Source organism: Erinaceus europaeus, chromosome 1 (genome assembly GCF_950295315.1).
Source record: "Erinaceus europaeus chromosome 1, mEriEur2.1, whole genome shotgun sequence".
NCBI classification, from domain to species: Eukaryota; Metazoa; Chordata; class Mammalia; order Eulipotyphla; family Erinaceidae; genus Erinaceus; species Erinaceus europaeus.
Window position 1 is genome coordinate 128,569,753 of NC_080162.1, and position 19,926 is coordinate 128,589,678.

Consider the following 19,926-nt stretch of genomic DNA (forward strand, 5'->3'; position numbering starts at 1 on the left):
CTGATCATCCAGGGCAGGAATTTTTTGTATGTGTGTGTGTACACCTCAGAAGTTTGTTTCCTTTTTTAATTAAATAAAGTCCATGTTTGTTGGCTTTTAGGGTGGGCTGCAAGGCCCATCTGTTTAACTAGGCATTTGCCTGATTGCAGGGGGAGGATTGGCAAGTCTAAGTGTGAATCTGAATACCAGATACAAGCTATTTAAAGCTGAATTTGTCTTTAATAAATTCACCCAGAGGTGTATAGCAATAGGTAGTTTGGAAAATGATCATAATGATCATAAAATTTATTTTTTGGGATTGAGTGGTATGTGATTGCAAGAAGAAACAGACTCCTAAAAGTTCATCTTTGATCATGCTTTTTTTTTTTTCTTTCACATCTCTCCATGAAGGAGAGCAGACTACATCCACAAGTGCTTTGGAGATGCTGGAGGGCAAAATGGTCTTTTGTGTCATATGATATAGTACTAACTTAAGAGCTAATAATACATAAATATTTTGTCGATCGTATATGTGAAGGCAGTAGGTGCTTAGGACCAAGGGTTGTCAATCTTTGAGGTTTCTGAAAGGAATTGCAATTTATGACGTGTTAGGGTAAACAGTTGGATTACATTTCTGAAATACGTGTCCCATCAGGTAAAATCATTGTGATTACAGGCTCTGGAACAGTAAGTAAGTTGTGTGCTAAAAGGCTGAAAATGTAAAACAACTATGTTTGTGCTTAACTACTAATCCCTCTTAGTATCACTGCTGAAGAAACTACAAAAAAAAGGGGGGGGGATGAATACTTAAATAAACAACAGAAAATGGACATAATTTTGATAAACAGTAAGCATAAACATAGCAAAAAGGAAATACTTCACCAGTGGTCCTGCTAAGAGAGTTACTCTCAATTCAAAAGATTATGAAAGATTGTAAAGAAATAATTATTGTTGCAACTCTTTTCTTTTGCTTGCTTTAATTTTTTTTTCTCCTTTATTTTCTGGAGTATCTTCTAAAAACACAGGTTTTCATTTTACCATCTAGGCTCCATTGTTTGAAAACACATTGCATATAAAAGCAAAGGAAGAAAATGGCTTTAAGAGCTTTGCATATGTTTGACAGAAGATAATAAATGTAAATAAATCTTTAATATTTCCCCTAATTCATTTTGTGTCATGCAAATGTCAAGACTATAAAAACAAATCAGTAAACATTTGAAAGAAAACGATATACATAACTTATTATATATATTAAAAACAACTGTCAAAAAATTATGATCTCACATATTAGTTGGTTGTTTTGAAATATCTTTACTAGAATTAAAAAATGCTAGGAGGGCCTTTGAGCTTTAAACATGTTGTGTCAATCAAAAGCATATGTAATGTATCTACAGCATGAGGTAAAAATTTTCTTCATAAATAAATAAGTAATTTGCTTTAAAAAGTTTATAAAAATATTTGTGCTTTTATTACATTCTCTACACATCTTTTTTGGTTAATATGAGTGGATTGATACAGACAGCATTTCGATCTGCTGCATTCTAACTTCAAATACAAAAATGTAATGTGGAGAGATTCTTCATTTCTCAGGCAAACATCAGCAAAATTGAATCCATGAAACTTCATTCATTAAATTTTTAAGTGACCATGCATTTGTTGGCTTCAGTAACTGAAGTGTAATATTATCCTTTCAATTAAAGGACATAATTCACCCTCAGACCTTTGGCTTTAACTTTTTATATAATATATAATTTTCAGTACTCTTAATGGTCAGATTTTGTATTATTACAGGTGGAAAAACACCAGCCATCTCAAGGGTTTTGTGCTTGCAAAAAAGCATGTAATTTGATTTTTTTTGAACCAATTTAATCAATGATTGCTTCTTGTGAGTAAATGTTCACTCTTGATGATTGCCTTCGATGTAAGTAAGGGTGATGAAGAGGAAGATCACTTCCCCTTTTAAAATGTCATTTAAATCTCAGGGAGCAAAAAAGAGATTAGGGGACTAATCTCTGTGATATGTTGTCCTATTTAACTTTCCTGCTAAGATGCTATAGTCTCAGGTTTTATCAGTTGGATCTACCAGCTCCTGCAGTTTAAGGTGGTATTAACCCTTCATACACACATAGTTTTTACTATGCAGGTACACAGTCCAAAATTTATTTGATCTAATATTTTTGGTTCGTCATTGCTAAAGAATGTTTCACTCATATCTTTTTTTTCCTGAGTAAAAATGCTTCTCACTGTGCTGTACAAATTTCCATAAAAGTCAGTAAGCTAATTTATGACTTAAAAAGAAAATAAAAGTGCTATATTTAATATATGAATACAGTTTTACAGTGGAAATTAGTAGTGGACAGTATTAAATGACTCCAGTGTGGAAATATGCAGGTGGTCATTAGTAGCTGAGTATGGGATTTACTGAAGATTTTGATATTAATTTTCCATGCAAGCAGGAATACATATAAATCTAACTCTGCTCCCAAATTAATTAAAGTTGATAACATATGAATAACTCCAAACATATGATGTTCATTGTCTTCTTACTCCTTGATGGAATATATTGTTTATCCAATTGTGAAATTCTGTTTTGTCTGTTCTTTTACTTGACTAGTTCCTTGGTTGCAAAATAGTTACTTTTCTACTCATAAGTAGTATACAGGATCAGCTACCAAGATACCGTTCAAATTAAAGTAGTCACAAAAAGGAGTCACATATGAATATGCATATTAAAAAGAAATGAAGTCACTATTAAGCTCCTGAGAGCACATATTCAGGTTAAAACATTATGATTGACTTTTCAGTCCTGATAATAGCATGTTCTGAAAATATACTCAACTTTTCTCTTAAAAGATGCAAGAACTGTTTAGTGAAAAATATTTTGAAGGAAATTACTTCACTTTTAGCTCAAAGAGTCATGACTGTATCTCTCTAAAATTCTAATTTTAATCATTTCGTAGTTTGGAGAAGGATGTTTCTCTTTTTAACACTAAATTGGCTTAAACTGACTTTCATTAGTGGAAAAGCATGCTACTTAAAACTACCCAACTGATGAAAATGGAGTCCAAAGGCCCAAGAAGTGTTTACTTAGTTTTTAACACCTACTATACTTTGAATCCTGTCATGGCACTCTTTTTATGTATTGTTGATCTTTGGATGTTATAAAAGAATCCTGTTCAATTCAGTAACTTTATGTTGAAGGAATTTCACTTAACAATGGGAAAGCATTCGGAGATGGGAGGTAGTAATGGAATGTCATGCTTAATTCAGAGTTCCTTATCTGCTACTAAAATCCGAAGAGCAGCAGGTATTAATCTTGCAGCATTTGAATAATGTTCCCATTTTATCTATTTTTCTACTCCCCACTTTAAGCACCCACTGAGCTTGTTAACTTCTCCCAAGCTCAGAAAACCATAGCAACCTCCATTCCGCAGTTCTCCAACTCAGGATAGAGTTCAAGTTGTTCTCCAGTCTTTTAAGACATTCAGATTCATGGGAAAACACTGACCACCTCCGTGTAGGTGTCTCCAGACTTCAAGTCCTAGCACCAGGACGGGGGAGGGGACACACACACACACACACACACACACACACACACACACACACACACTCACACACACATCCTGCGTCCTTTAACTGGGAGGGAAAAGGAAAAGTAACAATCCCAAAGGTAAAAAGCACTTTTAGACTTCTTTGGACTCTTCATGATAGCACTTCACATGTTTGGGGACCTTGGGTTTGGCTGCTACACAGTGCCCCCCCACCCCCAACCTGCTCCCTCTCCGCAGCTCTAGCAAGGTAGGTCTTAAGTCTTTTTATCACATTATTCCCAAAGCTTTAGGATTTTTGCTTTTTTTTTTTTTTTTTCAACCCGCACGTTCACACACAAGGGGGGTGGGGGAGGAGGAGGAGGGGGAGGCGGGGCGGGAAGGTAGCCGGGTCGCTGCACCGAGCAGCTCTCATTCGCGGCGCTCCGACCCGGGCGAAGTTCTCGCGCGCGCTGCCGGCTCGCGGCGGCCGGTCCCCGCGGGCGGGCGGGCGCTCGGAGCCGGGCGGGCGGGCTGTCGGCGGGTGCTCGGGGCCGGGCGGGGCGGCGGCGGCGGCGGCGGCGGCGGCGGGGACGCGCGCTGTCTCTTTAAGGGAGCTCGGTCTGGGGTGGCGCTTTCCTCCGCGAAGGCTCCTTTGATATTAATAGTGTTGGTGTCTTGAAACTGACGTAATGCGCGGAGACTGAGGTCCTGACAAGCGATAACATTTCTGATAAAGACCCGATCTCACTGCAATCTCAAGCGTCCTCTTTTTTTTTGGTGCTGCTCGTTTCTCCAGACCCCGCGTCCTCTCGAACGCTCTCTCGCCTTCCTATTTTTTTTTTTCTTTTTTTTTTTTAAAAACAACACCACCACCCCCCTCCCTTCTTCCACCCGGCACCGGGCACATCCTTGCTCTATTTCCTTTCTTTTTCTCTCTCTCTTTTATTAAAGGGGGGGAGGGAGGTTAAGGAAGAGGGGGGGAGAAAGAGGCAGGAAAGACCTTTTTCTCTCCCCCCGCCCCCCAATAATCCAAGATCAACTCTGCAAACAACAGAAGACGGTTCATGGCTCTGGCGGCCGCGCCACCATCTTTCGGGCTGCCGAGGGTGCTCTCGACCATTAATCAACAGGTAAGGAGGGGAGGCCCCGCGGCCGTGGGGTGCAGGGGGGCCAGGCGCCCCGAGCTCGGCTGGGCCCCGGGTGCCGCGCCGCCAGTGCTGTGCCCGCGCGTGTGAGCGCAAAATGTGGGCGATCGCGAGCGAGCGAGCGGGGAGCCCTGGGAATTAAAAGTGACTTTCTTTGAAAAAAAAAAAAAAAAGGAGCAGAGGGAGAGAGTGTGCAGAAAGCCCAGCTCAGGCTTCTCGGATTTCACATGCATTTTCTTTCTTCCTTTTTTTTTTTTTTTTTTTTAGAGTATGATTTCTTTTCTTTTTCTTTCTGCTTTCTTCCCCCCCCCCCCCTTTCCCCCAATTCCTCTCCTCCTTTTGCTGAGGCATCTCAGCCATAGAAAAAGGAGCGACTTCCAACTGCAGTAGCCTCCAGAATCAGGAGGGTCAAGTTCAGCCACCAGGGAGGAGGAAAAACAAATCTCCATTTGCCAAAAAAAGAAGTTTCAGGCTGGTGCCCCTTCCCCGTTCACAGGCCCACTCTCACCCCCACCCCACCCCCGGTCTCATTTCTGACTGATTTTAATTCTCTCCTACCGGGTGCAGTGGAGGAGCTGGAGGTGGTTGTACTCCAGGGGCCCCCGCAGCCGCAGCCGCAACCGCTGCAGACTTTGCAAGTTTTCTGGGGGCTCATGGGGAGCAGACTAGACGCCAGCATGCAGAGTAGTAAGTTGGGCGAAGTTGGTGGGGGATTGGAGGGTCTCAAAGAGGGGCCTTCCTGTGCTCCTTAGAGTGGGAGAATTGCACAGGACTGGCGTTGGCTTGGAAGAGTTTGCAAAGCCAGGCTTTAAACTTTTCCCCCCTTCAAGGCCCAGCTGGGCAGAAGGAGAGTGTCTCATTCCCTTGATGTACCCGCCAGTGTTCCAGATTAGGGCAGCTTGGCCAAAGGGTCTGTGCCCTGTCCTTGCCATGTGGCAGGGCCTAGTAACCTGGTGGCTTCCTTAGGGGCTGAGGAGGGGGCAGACTTCCTCTGTGGTGCGGATGATGCGCCATGTGTCCCGGGTCAATGGACACTGTCTGGTGATTAAATGCCTGACAGCAGTGGGACATCCAGGCCGACAGGCACTTTTGCCTTCTGTCTAGTTCCTGTTTGGGTTCCGGAGAAACGCATCTTTTGCAAAAGGCCAAGGCAGACATCGCTGTCCCTTCAAATCTCTCCAGGATTATAGGACCTCATGAATAATTTAAGTGTGACCAGGGAGGGAGGGTGGGAGCTGTTTGAAGTGAAAAGATGAGTTTTTTTTTTTTTTTTTTTTTTTTAGGCAGGGAAAGCTTTTTTTGTTAGTACCTGTAAGAAAGGGTGGTGTGTGTGTGTGCCTCCCACTCCTCTTTCCCCTTGGGAAGTCGGGGCCATTTTATGGCCATAGACTCTAAAATAATTTCAATCAGAGGGCAGAAGGATATTGGTAGGTTTCTGAGAGTCTTGGACTTACTAAATTTAAGGTCTTGCTTTACTTCCCCATATCTTTTTTAGGCCTCAGAATTGATTCTGTAAAAGTTTCTGAGTAAGAACGGTGAATCTTAATGATGAGTCCACATTTTACTAGAGTATTCACCTTTATCTTTTTTTTTGGGGGGGGGCACACACAGTAAGGCTTTTCAATGAAGCAAACTAAATGAGGAGTTTAGCAGGGAAGTTAAAAATCTCAGACAATTTAGGCCGATAGATATATTGAGCTTTTGTAAGCGCACCAGGTGAACAGACAAGAGTTGGAGAGCTTTAAGTACAAAGGGAACATACAGATAAGGCCTGAGACAAAAATTACAAAGAGATGACAATGCTAGGCCTGGCTGTTGGCTAACATTTGGTTGTTCAAAGCAAAAATAAAATAGGAACTTCCCATTCTTTACCCCCCACCACATGCACATACATACACATGAAAATCTATGGATCAGCTGGCATCATGTTACTTTCCTGCTGGTTTTAGGAAAAGTTGATCATTTAGAAAAGGCTGCCAGAGTTAAAAATTCAAGGGGTAGCGAAGGAAAGTAACTCGGGCAGCCAGTTCTTGACGTGGACAAAATGAGAATGAAAGTTTCTGAACTAACTGTTGTTAAGTTCCTTGCATGCTGCTGCTCATTTGCTTAGAAGGATTTCTCAGATATTTTCCCGGTTGATGTGCAAAAAGCCAGCTAGCTCTAAAAATGGTGTGGGGGCTTTTTTCTTTACCCAAGTATGCCAGGGTTGTGAATAAATACAGGGTTTGTATGGGAAGATGAAGTGTTTCCTGTAAGTTGTGATGCTGACAGGACAGTCTGGGAATGATAACATTTTGAGGATTTTCTTTTCTTCCTTTCTTCCTTTTTTTTTTTTTTACCTTTAAGTGAAAGTTTATTAATGATGTGCTTAATCTTAACAAATCGAAGATATCTTTCTTAGGGTTTATTTCTTCAGATTCCACAACTTCTTTTTAAAGTTATACCCTTGGATGAAAATTTCTCCAGATTCAGTTAGATATACAGGGCCAATCCTGTTGTAAAGTTTGACGGTTATTTCTGGATATTAATAATGTAAACGTCTCACGAGAGGAAAGTAAAGTTTTAACGCCAACATTATGACTTGATTTCTCTAAACATGAGACATTCATTAATACTCTGTTGGCAGAGCATTATCGCCATCCGTGAGCTAAGCTGATGTTCATGGCTCCTGGCATATCTACTATATGTTAAGATATATATATGTAGAATACCTTTTACACACGTAGTAGCATGTACTTTTGGACTGACACTCTCTAAATAAACAGTGGAGCATAGCCAGGTTCTTACAGAAAAGTTTGTAACTACTTTGAATTCTAGATGTCATCTTGTTGCTATTTAGATTTTTCCTTTTGTCTCTTAAATGTAACATTAAAACTAAGAAGAAAAATGACTGGGTTGTGAAGTTTGAGTTGACTTTAGAGCTCAGTATTTTGATGATTTACATTTTAAATGATTCTATAGCTTCTTTACATACTTTAAATAGGTTAGGATCCAGTTTAGTGTGTCTGTCATAAGTATAATATACATGCCTTTATTATATTTTCAGTATCATTTTTCTTTCTTTTTTTTAAGTTACATACCATGCCTGTATTTACTGTGATTTCCAGAGCATAGGTTTAATACATGTAAGGAACCATCATTCATCAAAAATGGAAAATCTTCACAACAGGGCATTGGATTCATCTGCTAGTATTTTAATGTTTCTGTGATTATCACTGGTGTGTGTATCTAGATGTGGACTCTGTGTGTGTGTGTGTGTGTGTGTGTGTGTGTGTGTGAGAGAGAGAGAGAGAGAGAGAGAGAGACAGACAGACAGACAGACAGACACCACTATTTGTAGTTAATGATCTACACATTTCTAATAAGAAATGCCAAAAGGTGTTACCTTTGAATAAACTCATACCTTCTTGAAGTAAATCTTACTGGATGTTATAAAGAGAGTTGTAAATTGTTTTGGGGCTAGAACTATATTTCAAATGTGAATTGGTGTAAATATTGATAAATTAGTCTGAAATGCTTTTTAAGATACTAATATATAAAGATATTTGAGTTTTTACTTGGGTCCCCTTTTGGCTAGCAAACAATTATGTAACAGCACTAAGCTATTGTATATAAAGCAAAATAAGCATTAAGAAAGTTAGGGACAGGTGTTTATGAGTGGTTTCAAGGGAGAGTTATTGCAATAAGTGATGCACATGAAACGATGGGCTGCACATTAAGACATATTCTTCCTAAGATAACTTTTGCTGTGTAAAATGAAGTCATTCATTCAGCAGACTGACAACTTTCCACTTGGTATTTGCCTTTGCTTAATTTAGTTTCCGCAGGACAGTGAGTGTGGTAGTCTGCATCTGTTTTTGGCAGGCGTAGAAAACTATAAACTCAGACAGTTCTGTCCCAAATATTGCAGCTCACAAGTAACAGTCAATTTGATAAAAACAGGGAAGATTTATGGACTCGCTTCTGTTGTTCATTCTTGCTCAAGCTTTCAGGTAACAGAGGCTTCTTTCTCACTCTCTGTTGAGGGTTACAACCAATACCACTGATAACAAATTCTTGATCTTGTTTACTCATTTATATTATTTGTTGTTCACCGAGTTTGGGGAAGTTAAGGACAATGTATCTAGACTTGGTCTACTTGATTGTCTGTTTGATAATGGCATTCATCTTTTGATGTGAAGTCAGTTCGTAGTTACTATAATATTTGTGATTTATTTCCAGAATCCCAGATTTTTCCTTAGATGTGATAGGAAGAAATGCTTGTGGTCTTTGCTAAATAGAAATTTAATTTAATTCTCTAAGGTTTCTTGAAATTGCTATGTATAGAGAACCAAATGCAGTTTGTAATTATTTATCTTGAAAAAAACTTGAGTAGTTCTTTTTTTAATAACTACTGAAATTATGTATCCCTTTAAAATATTACCCAATGAATTAAAACATGTAGACAAAATGCCGAATTCTGTAGTACCGTTCTTATACTACTGTTCAGTAGTAGACAGCTGTAGAGAGAATAGCAACTTTTTGGAAAATCGTTCTCAAATCTAAATAGATCCTTGTAGTTTATTTGTAGTCAATAGTTTATTAGTTATAAGCGACCTTTATAAATAATGTCTTTAATGTGCTATTCTATTTACTTTTAGAGATATCATATCAGTCAGTGATTCTTACTTATAGAAGTATAATTAGTTGGACTTTGGTTTAGATCTCTGGTGGGTATAGTAATATAAAACTTTGATTTAGGCTAGAGAGAGCTCTTTAAGCTTAAGGAAACCTCTTCAGTGAATTTCCAAAAGAGTCTGTGAATGAAAATTATTTGAATTATTAAAATTATTTAGATGAAGGAGCATGCATTATAGCTTTAGTTTTAGCATCCGCTTGTTGTGATTTGTCCTTTTTCTTTCCCAGAGCACAAATCCAAGTAGTTCAAAAGCAAAGATGAAATTATCTATGTACTTCAAATTTGAAGCATCACTGGAAATCATTTTCAGATTCGAAACTGTAGCTGAAATACAGATAACATCGTAACACCTGAAAGAAGATACACTTTTTGTTCCTAAATAAATTTCATTAGACATAAAAAGAAAATTTATAATTTTAAAAATGTTTCTAACTCTTTATAAACCTGCAGTAAATACTTTACAAGTGGCTAGACACCTTCCCTGGTGGTTATACAAGCAGGAAACTTTCTCTCCTGCTCTTTCTCTCTCTCTTTCTTGTTTTCTTTAAACCAACTGACGTAATGCCAAACTTTGCTTTAAAAGAACAGACAGAAGTAATTGGTAGCTTTTAACTTTTAATAATGTTCTGGATTTGGTTTAGTGGCCAAAATACCATTTTTTTTTAAATAAAAAAAAAAGTTCAAGTAAGAACGGGCTTGTGGCCTGAGGAAGAAAGGCTCTGTTGATGCAGTTATTTTTATTCTTGTTTTTCAATCTGTTATTAAAAATCTGTCCTGCTGAGCACTGCTGGATTTCTCCAATTGGTTTCTGTGATGGCTGGTGCATTTCAGGTTACCATAACTTAAACAACTATTAGGGCTTGGGGCAGAGTGGATTTTGTATTGCATTATTTCTTATTTGAAAAAAAAAAAAAACTCCTTTTTATTTCAGTTGAAATGAATTAATTAAGATTATCAATGGTGACAGGTCAGTGAGTATGTTTACATAAAGCATGCTACACCTGTTAATATGATCCTGAATTGTGGAAGTTTAATTGTAACACTGATCATTTTTATGTACAGGGGAAGGAAAATAGAAGGAGCTTTACAAAAATATATTTTTAGACTAACAGCATTCATTTTAAAGATCAGTTTGTTTCGACTAGCCATTGCTTTTTTATCATAATTTTAGAATATGATTTTCAACTCGGTTTATATCTTAGTTTTCTTTTCAGTAGTCATGTTCTCTTTTCCTGATCTTATATAGACACACAACATTCTTTTCTTAAGATGCATCTTGGTGATGCTGATTGGCATTAGGCATCTTCAGAAGCTGGCAAGTAAGAGTCTTTTCCGAGGACAAAAAGATTTGTACCAGGTTTTCCTTCCATGGGAAAAAAACACTCAGAAAGAGGGCCTTCTGCCCCACTTGGTGAACTACAACTGAGGACTAATGCTACTGCTACTGGTGCGAATTGTCCAGAGCATTTAGTTTAAATCGTAAGGTTGCTTGTCTTAGATACTGTTTTTAACCATAGATTTTTGCAGAGTTCTGTTTTCTTTATCCAGAGCACTTTTAAGAAATAATGCATACTGGAAATTAGATATCAGGTACTTTAAAACATTTTAAGACATTTTTAAATTATAACATATTCTGCATTTTCAGAGAACTTGAAGTGCCCTCAAAAGTTTTGATTTACTTACACTTTCTCAGTTTTTTCTTGTGAGAGCTACAGACTTCAGTTTACACAGAGGTATTCTTTCTTTGATAACCTCTCTTTTACTTCAGGAATTGTGAGAACAAACTTGAACACAAGTTAGAAGTCCTTTGCATCAGTATAATGGGGGTGTCTTACATAAGTCTTGATGTATTTATTTTTTTCCAAAAGTTTCAAAACATGAGTTTCAATTTATAGGTGTCTTTGTTATTACATTTTCATTTGATGAACATTGCTTTATAACTTCAGAACTGAGGGAATGAATAGTAAAAAAGTTTAGCAAAAAGAAAAAAAATGCCAGAGGGAGGTGTTTAGAGAAACAATCCTTTAATATCAGAAGTTTGTTTACTGTTTAGTGGTGGGGAGGGTTTGGGAGAGGCTATGTGGAAGATGATACAAAAAAAAAAATCCATCAATTGCGCATATGATCCCCTCCCCTTAGGTTTACTTAAACAATATGTTTCGGTTTTGCCTCAAACCATTCCACACCACTTCTGCTCCAAGAATCCACTGCTATCTTGGTTCCTGAGCCATTAAGGATGACACTTTTTGTTATATAATGAACTGCAGTATTGTTTGAACAAAGGTAACTTGTTTTGATTTATGTGAATTTTGGTAGTTATGGTAGAATATTTAATATGAGAGGGAAGATAGCAATATTAAGTATTTGCAGCTCTTTGAAGCATGCACTGTAACTATCCTAAGTTTAAAGTATTACTTACATGTGTGCCTGCCGTTGTTTGTATGTGTGCAGAGTATGTGGACTGTACTTGAAATGATACACCTTGATGGGAGAACCTAGTGTGTTAAAAATCATTAACTGTTCTCCAGACATGACTTTTTAAAGATGATACCTGACCTGCTTTGTAAAATCCAGACATTTGCTATTGGTTTAAACTTAATAAAGCCAGTATTATAATAATTACATCCTCTCTGAATTTACTAAGAAATTTTGTGAAAATGACAAAAATCAGTGAATCAAATGGTTACTTTTTGGAATATTTTAAGGAATGCTTCTGAAGATCATTATTTTAGAATTCCCATTTCTGTCAAGAAGCAGTTAAGCGATAAGGCTGTTTCTGAAAATATCGTTTTATGGGGTAGCCCTTCATAGTTATAATTCTATCATCTCAAAACGTTATGTAGAAATAATATGGGACATGTATAGACTCCGTACTATGACCCAATGCGTTTTTCCCTAGGGTGATGGATTCTGTGCGTCACCCAAATGTGATGCTATTTGCCAGGCTTGTATTACTGGTTTTGGGGGTTAGTGTATGTCCTATTTCATCCAGCAACACAGTACAACAACTTTGGTATCTAGGTAATTGACACAGTTAACATGGAAAATGTTCCAAATACTTTTAAGTAAGTCAGAACTTATCTTATATGTTCAGTTTATTTAATATTTGAATAAATATGTGGCTTATAGTCAGTTACTTAAGCCTTATACAGTATATAGCCCTAGAAGGAAATATGAGTAATGTTTATTTTCTGCTTTTCCCAATTAATTTGAAGTTAGAGTGGTTTTCATATTTGTTTTATCTGCTGATTGCTCTTATTTATGATAGTAAATAGTTCTGTGTTCTCAATAACTATAGCCCTAAAGTAATATATTGAACATCAAAATAACCAAGTGAACCTAGTAAAGCATGATACACCACAACTGCTATATAAACATTTAAGTGTATTTTAGCTGTAGAATAATAACAATAATAATAATAATAATGTAAAAATGAATTTGCCTCTGTCTTTTTCTTATTTGGAGGATTTTAAGAGAATTTATAAACTTTACAAATGTACAAACGTTCATAATAGAATATGTACATCTCGATTACTTACCGCAACATGACTTTCATTGAATTCTAGTGAATCCCTACTTCAGTTTATTCTTATGGAAGCATGTATTATACCCAGGATCAAATTAATCTATTATAAGCAGTGAAAATATATATGCCAGAAGTCAGTTTGTGGAATCTGATTTCCCAGTCTTCATGTGCAGAGGGATCAAGCATTACTAATCTACTTTAGATTTATTTCTCTCTGAACTGCACACCAGTGCAGCGCATGGCTTTTGTGACTTCATATTGACAAAGTAGATGCATACATACACATATCTGTTCATGTTCAGATAGAATGCTTTTGGATTACAGACACTGAATGGAATTTTAACACACTACATATTTTTATATGACTTAAGTCTTTGTAATATCCATTTTAACTGCTTGATGTATCCCAACACATATTTGAGGGTTAATTATAATTTCAGTTTTGAGACAGAGTTAAGATTGGCAAACAAATTAAAAGCCAACTTCTGCTTGTAACTTCTTTTGTGATGCCATTATACATACATCATCTTTAGCCCTAAAAGAAGTAGAAGTAAAAACAATCAACTTCTCTTTAAATACTTTCAAGTAATTTGGAACATACAAAAGCTCCTGTAAGAGATTTTGGCTTTTGTTTCTGATTTTTTTTTTTTACTGCCATTAAATATTTTTTTTGGAGAAAATCTAGTTAGCTTTAATTAAAAAAAGTCTATTCAGCTACTGGGTGTTAAGACCTTTCGTATGCAGAATTAATTTAATCAGAGGACAGCTATAAAATTTTATCAATATAAATTAGCTGAATTGTTGAATCATTCATACTTACTTATCAGTTATTTCTAGATACTTTTGTAGGTCTCTTAAAATCATGTCCTTTTTGTATTTGGCTACTGAATTTTTTAAGTTAATACATCGATTTTAATTATTAAGTGAAAAAGCAAATTAGTATGTCTAACTGTCCTTATTACTAGGTATAATCTTTTTAAAAAGTTACTACAGAGTTTGCTTCTCATTTGTCCAAACTTATGTATTTTTTTTAAAGTAGCTTAAGTACAAATGGCCTGGAAACACAATTACATATCAAATTAATGAATAAGATGAGACATGATTTTCTATAATTTATAAGCAAATAAAAAGAGTTGCTTCTCTTTAGTATTGAGAATGCATTTTGCATTACACTCATTGGATATAAGATGTGGTGAGTTACTATAACAAGCACACTGACATCTAAACCACAATTATAAGAAATTATCTATTTTGTTCTCTATTCCATCACTATCTATTCTACTTTTAAATATCTTGTTCTTAAGACAGTTTATATTGCTCAGAGTGCCCTACTTACATACATTTTACTTTTTTTTTGCATTTGACAAACTAGTTAAAAAGTTCTGTCACTCAGAAGATTTTTAAGTCAGTAAAAATCATAAATATGGATGTTCTATGTGTAGATATGTGTTGATGACCCTGCGTATTCACTTTGTCAACCATTAACTCTTTAGTGTTGAACATTCTTTTGTACACTTATATATGCGCCATCATGTACTTTTTTTACTCTCTGAAAAGTAAACTGCATCATTGTAAACATGTAATAATTTATACATTAGCTCTTTTTACTTGTTGAATAAATTGGAATATGATTGAAAATTTAAAATTGAGAGCAATCATTATTAGAATTGGATCATTGGGTAAATATTAGTGTAAGTGTATTTCCCTTATTTTTTTTTCATTTATGGATTCTTTACATATCTGTGTGTTTATACACTATATCTTTCTGGGTGGAAAAAATACTTGGACACAGTACAAATAACTGAGAGAAAGTGCTTTATATGTGAGCGATCCAATTGTGATATTTTTGCCATTGAAAACTTTGACCTCCTTGGCTGTGTTACTTGGGAATTTAGATAAACTTTTTTTTGGTCACACTCATCAGTTCTGACTTTGAGTGACAAAAAGCATTTTTCTAGCTTCTGATGAGCTACTGTTTTCCTTTGGGAGTAGGGATCCTGTAAATTAATTTAGCATTTGATAGCACTGCTAAGGATTTTTTTCTAATTTGGAATTTCTCTGGATTTTGTTGAGAGAAACAAGCAGATAGTGTGATGTCGTTCATTTCAGGATGCTCAAGGAAATTGTGCTGAGACCAAGTCTGCTTCCTCTGATTATTTTGCCAAGTTATTGCCATTTTTTTTTTCTCTTTTGGGATCTAACATTTCACTTTTTGGACTAGTAAGATTTCCCTCTGTCAATGTGAAAATGTGTCATTTGAACAGAAGTGCAGACTCTTTACCTGCCTTCCCTTAGGATTTGAATGTTGGCAAATAGTATGAAAAGAAGCTTGTGTACTATAAAACATAATCTTTTGATTTTATTGTTTGCTGTTGAGCGGACTATGTCATTCCATTTCTATGAGGACATGCATTTAATGAAATTGAATAAAGTTGTGGTATACTTTTGAAACAATTGTAAGCACCAACTGTGACATTATTTCTGGCAAAAAGATTGAGACAATTTTTAGTTACTCATTGCTTCCACAAAACTCTATTTTCCAAGCTTATAAATATGAATTTGATGATTCGATCACAGATGATGCTTGAAGTGAATGTATCTTGATTCAGGGAGAAGAGTTCTTAAATTACTCTCACCATCAGCATGCTTTAGATTTGCAAGAAATAGAATGCCAAGTATCTTGTTATCAGCCTTTTGAGGTACTTAGTCGTGAGTTTTATTTATTGTTTATGGTAGTCGTATTCAAGAACATCAAGTTCAGGCTGATTCTGGTGCACTGAGCTCTAGTAAAATTTAATAAATGATTGTATTTCCATCTAGATTTAGGAAGTAAAGCGCACTAGAATCATGGCAATCTCTGAACTCTGGCTCTGAGGGTTGGAATTGTTAACTGATTTTGGAGAGGTATGGCATAAAAATAACAATAGGTATAAATATTCAGAACGATCACCTTTTATTAGAGTTAGTTCTGTCTTTCATGTCTAGAAAAATAGAGCAGTGAATGTTTGCTTTTTGTATGTTTTGTCTCCAAGCAGAGGAAACTGACAGTTTTATGTTTTAAGTGCCGAAAGTTGTTCTTGGCTAAGCTGTTCCTGAGTTAATCACTGGGATGTTAGCTTTAATTTTTGTCTTCACAAAGGTTTCAAATGAAAAAATGGAATATATTTCAATTATTTTCAAAGTGACATCCTAAGTTTTGGGTTCGTTTTTTTAAAAATGTTTGAACTTCATTGAATTTTGAAAAAAATCAGAAAACTTTTTTTTCAAAAATTTCAGGAAGTAAGGGGAAATACTTCTTTTTTTTTTTTTTAGGGTTCTCTTCTTACAGAGTCCTTCTTGCCTATAACATAAATTAATTCTTTCATTTAATTTTTACTCTTTGCTTTCTGTTGTGCCACCTTTTCAGAAACTTTGTGATATATCAGAGCTGGAACAATCAAGATTTCAACTGTCCTCCCTCACCTTTCTGTAGTAAAATATTTTGACCTAAGACATCAGGATGGAGATGTCATATTTACTCTTTGATGTTAGTTATAAATATTATAAATGGCGTAAAAATGACATGATACTTAGCTGCCATTTACCTTTCAGGCTATTTGTATCAAATAATGATTGAGGTCCGTCGGGTAAGATAGCTCACTTGGGAGGGTACTTGCTTTTCCATGTGCTCTTTCTAGGTTCAAGGCTGCCCCCTCACTGCGCTGTGGGAAACAGTACCTGTGGTGTCCTTCACTTCTCCCTGTGTCTCTGTATCTCTGACTCTTTCTGTCTGAAAAAGTTGACCCAGAGTACTAAAACCGTGGCAAAGACCAATAAATAAATAAATAAATAAATAAAACAAATAAAAACAGAAGCAAATCTAACTGATTGGGGGAAAAAGCAGCTTTGAAATCAGTCTAAGATAGTCCTGTGAAATAAAACAGTTATATGAAAGTAGAAAATATTATCAATGGACAGGACTAAAATTAAATTTATATATGTAGTAAAAACTTTAACCCAACATGTTTGTGTGTACAAATATATGAAGAAAACTTTTTGCTGTATTTATTATTTTGTAGATTGCTAAGAAAGAGTGGCATCTTTACAATTGTAACAAGTAAGACTGTTGGCATGAAGAAGTAGCAGTTCTGCACATTCTACTTAAAGACTATTTAAAAAATATTTTCATTTTGACCAAATGCATCAAGCGCTGAAGAATATCACCCTAAACTGCAAATTTAATATTCCAAACACATTACCCGCTCTATTGATTGAAAATGGGATTGACTGGAGAAAGCACGTTATGTCTACTCTGAAGTAGTGTATTTAACCAAATTTTGGTCTCTTCACTGGTAGAAATATGGGAATATTAACCACTTCCCTCGGGTAGTTCCTGTAATATTAGGCATTTCCCCAAAACTTTTAGTCCAGTATAATTAAAAGTTTTGTGGAATCAGGATATTGTGCTGATTTCAAAGTCATGTTTAATGTATTAGTTTGAAAGTATAATTAAAAATTACCTAATTGGGATATAATGAAATAGCTAGGCAGAATGTTTTGGTTTAGTTCAAAGTCTCTAGGTATAGGCAAAAAATTAAATGTATTTTCACAGATCATTTCTTCTTAATGTTGGATAAACTGGTGTTCATTTAGGCAAGTGCCTTTGTAGATGTAATAAACTTTATTTTGACAAAAAAATAAAAATGAAATAAAAAGCTCATGTAAAAATGTTAAGGATTCTGATATATTCATTTTAATTTACTAGACTACATCAAAGCCCTATATGAAAGAAAATCATAAAAGTAAATGATACCAACTCTCTGAGGTTGGGTGTAGGGTGAACAGCGTAGCTTATGAGATATTTTTGTACTTCAGTGATTTTTGTTTTAAACCTGACCTGGTCTTTTGCATATGCACAAATCTACAATGCTCTGTTTCATACATACATGTAGAATTGTGGCCTTAGACAAGAGATTCTTTTACCAACAGTGTAAAAGTACACCCTGCTTTCCCTGTGGCTGACTTTGCCTTGAGTGGTCAATATATGCTGCTCAAAGTTAGTTTCTTTTTCTTTCATCTCCCCCCCACCCCCAATCCAGAATTATTCTGAGTCAAATTTTGCTTTGAGTGATGGAAGGAATACGAGCCACTCTATTCAGGTATTCAGCATTTCTGTGTTAGGCTGGATAGCATAATCTTATTTCGCAATGAAGAAGAATGAGGGTTATGTAAAGTGTTTTTTCCCATGTTTATTATCTACTCATAGTAAAAGATGAACTAAAACCAGTGTTCGGTCACCATTATCATTTATATATGAAACACTGGATTCTTTTGACACTTGTCAAGCAAATCTGTCAAATATTAGAATCATTAATTTGTATTTTTCCTTTTGTAGCTGGATATGGGAATACTACATTATCATTGGTTAGCATTTGGTTGTAATTGAAGATTATGTAGTAAATCAGTTGACAAAACCATTTTTTTCTTTATCAATAACATATGAGGATATGGCAATCCAATGTTTTAGACTAGAAGTTATCCTAAACGGTTAAAAAGCAACTGAAGGGGAGTCGGGCTGTAGCGCAGCGGTTTAAGCGCAGGTGGTGCAAAGCACAAGGACCGGCATAGGGATCCGGGTTCGAACCCCGGCTCCCCACCTGCAGGGGAGTCGCTTCATAGGCGGTGAAGCAGGTCTGCAGGTGTCTATCTTTCTCTCCTCCTCTCTGTCTTCCCCTCCTCTCTCCATTTCTCGCTGTCCTATCCAACAACAACAACAATAATAACTACAACAATAAAACAACAAGGGCAACAAAAGGGAATAAATAAATAAAATTAAATTAAAAAAAAAAGCAACTGAAGTTGTTGGAATATAGCTCACTTGATAGAGTGCACATTTTCTCCCTGTGAAGACCTGGGATTGAGTCCACCTGGGATCAACGTGCATGGCATTAAAGGAAATTTCAAAATAACAGCGGTGCTGTGTAGTCTCTCCTCCTTTCTTTTTCTCTCATTCTGTCACTGTCTAAAAAAAGTCTGCTGGGAGTAGTAGACTCATGCAAATAGGAGACCCTGGCAGATAAGAAAAAGAAGAAAACTATAGAAAATATGTGTACATTTCTTTCAAACGTACCACACCAGTGATAAAAGTCTTTTTGGATTCATCTACTTAAAATCTTCTTGCTGTTGAAAAATTGGTTATCCCATGATCGTCACTAACGGGTCAGTTTATATTCTCCCATTATTTGAAAAATATATATGTATAACTTTTATTAAAAAGGAGCCAATTTGTAGTAAGCTTTAAAAATATATATATATATTTTACCATGAACTTTCCTTTATTCCTAACAGTCATAGTCTCTCGGCAGGTTCAAAACTATATATGCCTTCTGTGATATACTGCTTAAATTATGCAATTAGTTGTTTAAAAGTAGTTGAAAAATCATTCAGGCATTTTACATAAAGCCCTCAGCATATATAAAACAATAAAGGAACCTCATTATTTAAATGAATGTTTTGATTAATTTTTTGAAGGATAAACTTTGGATTAAATATGTGAAGTGAAAGATTATAGGTTATAATTTTATGTTTGAATTTTTCTCTTAGACCTTGTCAACATTCCTTTTTTTTTTCAGTCATGTACAGCATGAATCCATACCAACATTAAGTTCATTTTAATCATTTACTTGACTACATTGGGAAGAACAGGAAATTTTTTTTTTCTTAAACATTTGAGGTTTTTTCTTTAAATTTTTGTTTCTTCTTATAATATTTTATAATTATTACAAGTACATTCAAACGAGTTCATGTAATTTCATCATCAATGACACTTAATTTGCGACTGTAATGTCCACTTCTGAGTTTTAAAGAATTATCGTAGAAACCATGCAAAAAGATGTTGGACCTAAGACATACCCCCAGTCTCTGTCAGAAGATTGCTCCATAAAGACAGGAGAGGTATGTTAGACCCTGGAAGTTATCTTAATCTGACTCATAGTCTGCATTCAAACCCACTTTTCCGTTGAGTTGGAAGGTGAACATGCCTGCTGCATTGCCTTTTCTATTTTTCTGTTTTCCCATTTTTATCTTAAC

The 19,926-nt window shown here is 35.8% G+C and overlaps 1 protein-coding gene across 7 annotated transcripts in view; it reads left to right on the plus strand.

The window, feature by feature from the left end:
* The first annotated feature begins 3,567 nt into the window (after window positions 1-3,567).
* The window catches only part of TRPS1 (transcriptional repressor GATA binding 1), a 269,537-nt gene continuing 253,178 nt past the window's right edge, over window positions 3,568-19,926 (plus strand). For 4 of the 7 annotated variants that reach the window (XM_060195738.1, XM_060195752.1, XM_060195741.1 and 1 more), the window contains exon 1: window positions 4,210-4,639. Coding sequence is in view for 1 of the 7 variants with exons in the window: in XM_007532231.3 (XP_007532293.1) it covers window positions 5,308-5,341 (34 nt within the window). In the remaining 6 variants the exon portion in view is untranslated. Of the gene's footprint in view, window positions 3,778-4,209; window positions 4,640-5,205; window positions 5,342-19,926 lie in introns of those variants that run through there. The other 3 variants (XM_060195746.1, XM_007532231.3, XM_060195744.1) reach the window with 3 other exon arrangements.